The sequence below is a fragment of the Lates calcarifer genome, linkage group LG10 (genome assembly GCF_001640805.2).
Source record: "Lates calcarifer isolate ASB-BC8 linkage group LG10, TLL_Latcal_v3, whole genome shotgun sequence".
NCBI classification, from domain to species: Eukaryota; Metazoa; Chordata; class Actinopteri; family Centropomidae; genus Lates; species Lates calcarifer.
Genome location: NC_066842.1, coordinates 22,736,147 through 22,745,274, shown reverse-complemented (window position 1 = coordinate 22,745,274; position 9,128 = coordinate 22,736,147). Strand labels below are relative to the sequence as shown.

The window sequence follows — 9,128 nt, the reverse complement described above, 5'->3', positions numbered from 1 at the left end:
ATCTCCACATACCCTACGTCCTCTGCTGTTAAATCTTTTTCATGTTGCCAGGAAACGTTTGATCAAGGCCTGTTTCAATTTCAATGGCATTTCAATGGCATAACTCTTTCATTGTATGACGAAGCACAGGTTGCACTGAGGAGTAGGAGGATAGAAAAAAGAACAGGTTGCACAGTCTGAGGGACATTCAGGAATGTATCAACAGGGAACAGTATTGGCATTTCTGACAGATCACTCACTATCTACCTCATATACACAACCCAACCAAGCTGGGCACAATGTTCGGGAAAGAAACCCTTGATTAGAGCATGTGGGCTGCATTTAGCTGGGCGCACGATTACTGTAAAACTATGGCTATCAGTGTAGTGTAGTCACTGACATGTAAACATCAATCCATGCAATATGGCTTTATGTTTCTATTCAGAATACAGCAGCTCTTTCTTGAACATTAAAAAGATTTGATGCAGTTTTTAGTGGCACTTGGAGTCCAAGTCATTTTATTTTTGTGACAGGTTAAAGTTGCCCTGTGGAGTTCTTGTTACTCTGTCACTAGCTTGGCTGCAGACTACAGTGTTATAGAAGCAGCAATGAATGTGAGTCAAGACCATGGGCAAATAAATAATTAACTGCAATAATCAAGGCAAGACAAGATGAAGGCACGGACAGTATTATGATGTATTGATTTCTGCTTCTGGGGACACAAGACAAAGTTTAGGATTTTGTGTCCAAAATGTCCGTAGATCTGAACGTTATGTCGCTGTATTTTTTTGAAACACTTGTTTTGGATCTTAAGGTAACGTCATCATACATCTGCTTTTGTTGCGGGTTAGCTCCAGTACAGCTGAATCTCTGCTTGCTTTGACACAGTAATAAGGTCCAGTTGAACTCACAGCTGGACAGCTGGTTTCACAGATAAAGCAGCAACGCCTTTGCATGCCTGTTACAAGCCTACTGTAATACAAATTTATCTTATAGTATATATAATAATATTGAGCACTTTCACGTTCCACACAGTCCTGCCCTGCTCAGTGCAGCCCAGTGCTCTAAAAGAAGGTAATGGTGCTAGATCAACATTTGTATCAGTGTAGCTGTATTCCCATTCACTGCTACCACAGTACTGGCAGATGACAGACTGGCTGTCATTCACAGATGAAAAGAGAGAAAATAGACCCAACAGTGAGGCGGATGGTAAGATGGCACCTTTGAAAGTAGCTATAAAGAGCTATAAAGAAGTGATTCATCAACAAATCTTGAACCAGATAAACAGTATACTATACATATCTCTTTAAATACTCTCATCATACTCAATAATCTCTAATATACTGTATCTTTAAGTCACAATATTCACTCATTTGTACATTGTGCTTTCTGAATGAGAGTTTGGTTGTTGTGTGGTGGGCTTACAGTATATTGGTGTTAGTGGTGGTGAGGTTAGTTGAAGCATCTAGGGGATTTTGACCCGATTTTGACCTCAGTACATCCAAGCGTGAATGGGTGAAAATCAAGAAAGGTCAGAACAGATGCAACAGTGGGTCTGATCAGTTTCCAACAAATTTGCCATGAACATGGGAGTGGCCAAAATACTTCACCTTGACTGAATCCCAGTATGTAATGGACTGAACAAAGGAAAGGCTGCCAGTCTAGTTGTTTCAAAGACACTTAACCATATTTATTACTGTAGAGGTTTCAGTCTAACTGCATGTATTTGGACTGTAGAAAGAAACTGAACCTGACATAAACACTTTGCACTAAATGTCCTCTGTAGTAAGGAGGAAGACCCTCATGAAATGATACTGTCATTGATCACATGAGAATGATATGCTCAACAGGGTTTCATGAGGGTGGTCTTGCCTAATTTTTGAAAGACCATACCCAGTGATCAGACTCATCCTGCATTTGATTCTGGCCTAGATTTGCACCAACAGGGATCTAGGTTTAGGTAGTTTTTCTATAATGTGTTCCTGCTGAGTCATAGGTTGTGAGACCCTTCTTTCCCATTTTTTTTTTTTTTTTTTTGCACTTAGAATTAGGGTCAAAAGTGGCAATATACATCATCATTATGTGTTAGAAATATTGATACTATGGTGGTTGATCTTTCAGCTACAGTATGCTGAGTGGTGCAAAGTCTTATTTCGAAGTCAAAGTTACTTTTCTAGTGATGCGTTCATAACTGAATATGCCTGGTGTGCAGAAATCTAATGCAACCTGTGAAACTGTCTTTGTGTCAATGTGTTAATGCAACACGAGATAGGTGTTGCGTAGTCTGATACCAAGAGGCTTACACTGAAAGACCACTAGTGGTCATTTTCCTGCTTACTGGGAGTTTACATCACATCAAAAAAGGAAAGTGATCTTTTGAAAACCTTTGAAACCTCCTCTAGCATGTGGTGATGTTTAAGGCTTTATAGTCAATGTCATTCAGGTGAGTGTCTCTGTTTCTGATGGTCGGTATTCTGATTCAAAGAAACTGTTAAACTGCAGCACCTATAAAGCTACTGCCACCTCCACTGAGGAAAAATGTGCACCATAGCACTAAAAGATGTCAATCAATACAAATATAATCATAATAGAACAACATTTTCATTATGTACAATCTCTACTAGACTTACACAGCTAATATAAGCTACCCATCGCCAATTCTGACAAGGAATACACAAACAGAAGGCAAAAATAAAACAATGTTTAGCTTCATGGAGAACAGTGAGGCGCTGTCTTTTTCTCTCTACTTAGTCTCTTCTGTCTCATGATAGCAGCAGACTCTTGTCTAAGTCAGAAATTATCCTTTGACAGCAAAATGATTCATCTCACCTTTTCAATGGCCCTGGTGTCAATGTTCAGGGATTCAACTCTAAACCTCAAAGCGTTGAATGAAAAATAGCTACATCAATCAATATAACTAAATGTTTCACTATGTGTTAGCATTTGCATGGGGATTTGTTAATCATGAAAAATCTGCTGTGTTCAACTTAACAAATGCTAAACAAGTTCATACCTATATAGACATTACTCCCACAGCAGCCATTGTGAAGTTCTTGAGGTGTAGAATAATGACACAACAAAACAAATAAGAAGATGAAAAAAATAAAAGATTGCATTTTACACTAATATAACATATTGGCTTATATATAAGAATATATTTAGTTATTTTCCCCTGAAATCAGACACTGAAGAAGCTGAATCATACATTCATGGACGAAACATGTCAGCAGGCATTCAAGACTAAAGTTACAAGTGTAACCCTTGTTTTCTCATAGCATGCAAGTGCACTGAGCTAGTGTCTGAAAGAGAATTTTCCACCTCTGTCACTCTCTCATTTGTGTGTTGTGGGTTAGGTGATGTTTTATCAAGTTACTGAGCCATGTGACTTTACTGCTTTTTGCTCTAGCTTGCTTTGGTCCATATCCAGTTTCTACAAACCCATCCACTCCCTGAAAAGCCTTCATGGATTTCACCACAACAATTTTTTTTTTTTTGCCAACTCGATTACTTAGGGACTCAGAAAACTAAGTCTCTGACAGCTAGCTAGTGAGCTAGCTAACTTCAAGCATTCAGTTTGTTCCTGAGATAGCAAACTAATCTGCAACCTGGTCTGTCGGTAGTCCTAATGTACTCAATGTCAATGAGAGTTTAGAATGGCTGATGTGAGAATAATGTCCAAAGCATGTGGTCCTTTACAAAACAAAAAAACAGAATAATTAAATTCTGTGTATGAGAGCAAATGTGGGGTGAGCAGCTATCATGAAATGACTTTCTACCATAAAGTCAACCTTAACAAGTGGAAAAGAAAAAAAAAAACAAAAAAAAAAACGCCACATTCCCAAATGCACTACCCAAAAACAGTTACTGCTACATGAAAAACTCAACCCTGGGGTCCTTGCTACATGACAAACTCCACCTTACCACTGGCTCAACGGTGCTTGAAACATGAAATCATCCAAAATCTTGAGCTAGCAAACTATCATGGTGAGATGCAAATGCATTTAGGTAATCTCACATTGTAAAATGCACTGTTTGTTCAATTTTCACTGCAGTTGACACCATTCATTTGCACTGTGTAAACATGTACTTACAAAAAGTGTTGAGAAATGTGAGGGTTGAAAGAGGAGAGGAATAGGAGTGAGAGTGGGTGAAATGCTGGGGGGAAAGGTTTTAGAGATGGAGGGGGAGTTAAAGAGGAAGTAGGGAGCGTCCAGGAGTCTTGGCTTGTAGTTGAATATCTTCATGCTCAGTCCCTGTTCACGCTGCACCAGGCGGCTGCAAAGAGAGAGGGAGGGATGACAAGTGAGACAGAGGTTAGAAAGAAAAAAAGAGATTGAAAAGAAAATGAGCCCCAAAGGGAGCACAGACAAAAAGACATGTGAGGGAATGAGAAGAAACAGATTGAATAGAGATGAAGAGAAATTTGGCAAAAAAAAAAAAAGACAGAGTGTGAGGGTGGAGAAAGAGAAGAGCAGAGGGCACGGGTGAAGAGAGATGGATTAAAAATGAGAGAAAGACAAGAAAAAAGTACAAATGGCCATCTGCCAGCCATCACCTCATGTCACTGACAGCCTGTGCCTCAGAGTATGGATGCATGCCAGTGTCAGTTGTTTTAAATGATGCCATTTTCAATGCCAAGTTGCTTTAATTGTTCAGAGTAATGCCCCTGAGCTTCATATAATTACACAGCCAGCAGCACTGACTAAACAATAATCAGTTTTTTTTAAGGATTATGAAGATATTGTATTATCAAACCTCTGCTCTGTAATTGTGTACTATTTTCTTATTTTCATTACAGACTAAATTCTCTTCTGTTTTGCTCTGTTTTCTATTCATTGCTGAGAAGTTTAATGATTTATGACCTACAATTTTTAATGACTTCTTAATAATTTAAGTAGTTTATCAAGACAAAATATCAAACATTCACTGATTTAAGCTCCTCAAAAGTGAGTATTTGCTGCTTCTCTCTGTCTTATTTCTTTACTGGGCTGTTGATTGGACAAAGCAATCTATTTTAAGGCTTCATCTCGGGCTGTGGGGACACTATTTTTTTAATATATATATATATATATATATATATATATATATATATATATATATTTTTTTTTTTTTACAAACTGAAACAATGGATCAGCTAATCTAAAATATAATCAGCAGATTAAATGTGTATGCCACTTGATTTACTATTACACCTTTATTGATTGGAAGAAGACTTGCATTATTTGATAAAAATAAAAGTATGATCAAAATTGAAGCAGCAGACACTGAGATATTGGGTCTTCTTGAACACACACTTGATGTGCATTTTCTTTGTTTCAGGCTAAGTGAACCCAATTCATTACAGTGTACTTGTTGGGAGTAATGTACTGCCTGGTTTTGGTAGTGGATTTGTAGTGACTATCATTATTCACATCCAAACACTATGAATCATAGCATTAGTTCAGGTAGAGCACTAGGTATTAGCTCTGGTATTAGCTGACCATCATACCATTGGTTTATTGATGCATCCACTAGGTGACCAGTATTATCCAATCATACAGTATTCTATGTGTTTTAGGTGGCCTTTATAAGCTGTCTCTATTACTCTGCGTGACTCTCTAATGTCAGTGCTTTTTGCACCTCCCCAACCTCCTCCTCATGTCACTGAAGCTTTAATATTATCTTGCAATCTATACTAAGCTCATGTTCATGTATATTTCTGTACTTGATGCTGTGTCCTAAATGTTTGGAGGATTAGCTCTCTCAGCAGAATCCTCACTGCTGCTCAGATTCAGCAGTGACTTTTCCACCACATCTCACTGTATAAACATTTGCAAGAAATAATACATTCTCTGAAGTGTCACTGACAAAAATGCAATGTTGGCAGAAGCTGCAAGATGGTGATCACTTATCAAAAATCAAAACTGTATTCAGACCGGGGTCATGTTTGTTTTCACTGCTACCTTATTGTCATGGTAATACTGTACAAGTATGGTTGGTTCTATTTTTATCTGTTGTTTGTATGGAAATAAAGTAAAAACAGCAGATCATCTTAGCTGCACTGAGTCATGTATTAGACTGAGTGATGCAATGGTCTGTTTAACTAAATCTATCCTCGTGAGCTATAGTGACATCTTGCCAAGTGTTTTTGGTACTGTTATTGCAAACATGTCACATGAGCAATTATCTGAAATATCACAAGTATGGGTATTGGAACAGACTTATCCTGGCTTTTAGTCACTAATGTGGATCATTCTCCAAAAACATAGAATCCTACACATCCCATCATGCAACCCGCTGCTTGGCAGATGCCCATGTGTTTCAAGCTTAGACTCAATCATAGTCTAGGATGTTTTCACCATGGCATATTTCTCATAACAAGTAAACTGATCTTCATATCTGAAATCATTGGACTTCTCCTTTAACAGATGAAAAAATATGAATTCTGTAATATTTAATATATTAGTTAGTATTTTACCACTGACCTGGCACGGCTACAGAGGACACAGCCTCTGGCTGGCACAGTGTATCCACCTTCACATGCTGAAAGGCTTTGTTGGGGGGCGACTGGAGGTGCCTGTAATCAAAGGAGAGGGTGAGAGAGCACACATACAGTTTCAGACACCACATGTGTGTACGTGTGCTCACATCTGCAGCCACTCAGAAACGTACGCGGGCACACACAGCCTCAAACCGCTTAGCACGGCCCTTAGCCTTTACTGTAAGAGTTGAAATATTAATGGCAGTGAGATGCTGTGAGCAGTGGAGCAGAAACTCAGATCAGCAGGCAGCAACATCAGCAGCCTCTCCTCGTGCCCAGCACCATCACTAAATCATGACAACCTGATGCAACTTGAGTGCTTCAGCAACTCTGGAGCGAGTGAATGGCTGAAGAATGCTAATTAAATGTGTAGGGGGAGGAATTTCTCCAACAGGCTCATGACAGTAATGGAAGAAAAGTGAGCCCTCTCTTTTATTTGGCAATCACCAATCAATGAAAACAATGGCAGGAAGGAACGGCATGCTCAGCTCCAAAAAACTTTCAGAGGAGGCAGAGTGCTGACTCAAGGGCATTTTCAGAAACAAAATGAATGTCCACACTCAGTAATGACTTTAATACTTTTAAAGTGGATTGGGAATAAAACATTTTGCTGCAATGGGCCTCCCTCAGCATTTACACGTGTCATTCTGCCTGTTGCTTTGGCTCATTTTTAGTATCACAGTAGGATAGCAATATTAAATGCATTAACACTTTTTTTTTTTTAAAAAAAAAGCTTGTTTACACAATTCAGAGGAAATCAAAAACCTCTTAATACTGACATGAATGACAGTTATTAGAGAGGAGCTTGGGTTTAAGACTGAAATATTCTCTTTTAAGCCAGATGTGATTGAAGACTCACCTCTTCCACTCCTCCTCTCCATCCCAGAACTCATAGACGACAAAGGATAAACCATCCGGCAGGCGCACGGCAGTCACACTGGAGCAGAGACAGAGGAGAAAGGGAATGAGTGGATAATACAGGGATGTGAAGACAAGATGCATTTATACAGTAGATTGATGACATATAGATATATAGATTAGACATAGCAGGAGAAAAAGTGAAAAAGGTGGAAAAGAAAGGCAAGAGGATGGATGGAAGGAGGAGGATGGAAAGAATATAAAGTAAGGACAGGAAGGGAAGGAACAAAAGTCACAGTAAGTGCACATCAAAGACACTGTGTTTAGATGAAAAAGAAACAGAATTGCTTCCTATCCCAGCACAATATTGATGTCACAGCACCAAGATGAGGGCGTGGAAATTACATCCCATCTATAAAAATGAAACCTGCAATAATACAGCAGAACAATGTGTGAACAGGTCAGTGCAAATGGGGGATGTTGGATGTTATTGGCCAATTCTATGAGGCACTTTATTGGGTACACTTTGCCGTAATGAACAAAGGCTCCATTTTGCCTCCAGAGGGGCGAGAATGTGTTGGAAGTATCATTTCAACAAGGTACTGGAAATAATCCAGGGGTCCATATTAACTTATTAGGATTCATTCAGTTCAGGGGTGGGGGTTGGGTGGGGCTGTGGGTGGTCAAACCAAAACAACGAGCTGAGAGATGTTAAAACACACCACAGGGGTGAGGGGAACTGCAGCGTCTGGTGATAATCCTCCCTATGACATTACATATAGTCATCTGATCCATTCTTAATATAAAAAAATATTGATTATAGTTACTCTAAACCACCAGCCTGTGCTGCTGATGACATTCTGCTATTCTTATTTTAATGTTTACGGTTGACATGACTTCAGACACTGACTTTCACAGCTGTAGCCCATGAAAGCATAGGTGAAAAGAGAAATGTCACTGTCTTGTCAGTGTCTTCATCACTGAGTTAGTTTTGCTCTCAGTATAGAAGATGCCTGGACATGTATTTGAGTAAAAACAGCTCACGAGGTTGGCGGTTTTTAAGTTGCTGGAACCAGTAATCATACTACATAACTCATTGTCTTGAAGAGTAAGCAGGGTACATAGATGACTTATTATGTAGCATCCAACATTCACCATCAGATTATTAAGAACACTTTCCATTGGATGAAGTCTCAAGATTACTGTGAACTGCAAACACAAACACTAATCATTGTAAAGAAAATGTTTTGAGGTATAATGAGAGTTTGACAAGACACAATAGCCTCTAATAACCAAAACCAGTGCTATCCTATTTTTGTCGAACTCGGTTCCATTATTTACACTTATGCCTGTTTTGTAAGTTTCTGGCTCCATACACTTCGATTTGAGAGAAGTGGAGCAGCTGAGATTGTGATGAAGATCGGGTGGTGCAGTATAATTTCGGTACTTGTTTCAGCATGAAATTACACATGCATTTATGCCTGCTCAGGGTACCTCTTATCACAAACATAATTTTCATTTCAATCTTCAAAGATTTCAGTTATCAAAGAGCAGTTTTCATGGTGCAAGCGAAGACCTCTCCAAAATCACCACAAATACCCACACCTTTGCTGTATGCTGAGTTTTGCTACTTTGGTACTGATATACACATGTGAAGAGAATTATTACATCCAGTTCTCACTGTTACTGTTTTACATTTTTGTAGTAATGACACTACTGTTGTGTATAATAGTGAAATAAAAAAATCACGTTATTGACTGAAGGCAATATT

General features: G+C 38.8%; 1 protein-coding gene across 2 annotated transcripts in view; it reads right to left on the bottom strand.

Moving 5' to 3' along the window:
• Positions 1-556: 556 nt before the first annotated feature.
• necab2 (N-terminal EF-hand calcium binding protein 2) overlaps positions 557-9,128 on the bottom strand; it is a 115,339-nt gene continuing 106,767 nt past the window's right edge. For both annotated transcript variants that reach the window (XM_018703590.2, XM_018703591.2), the window contains 3 exons: positions 7,359-7,436; positions 6,444-6,535; positions 557-4,254 (listed from right to left, as the gene is read on the bottom strand). In XM_018703590.2, the coding sequence (XP_018559106.1) occupies positions 4,226-4,254; positions 6,444-6,535; positions 7,359-7,436 (199 nt within the window). In that variant the 3' untranslated portion in view covers positions 557-4,225. The remainder of the gene's footprint in view (positions 4,255-6,443; positions 6,536-7,358; positions 7,437-9,128) is intronic.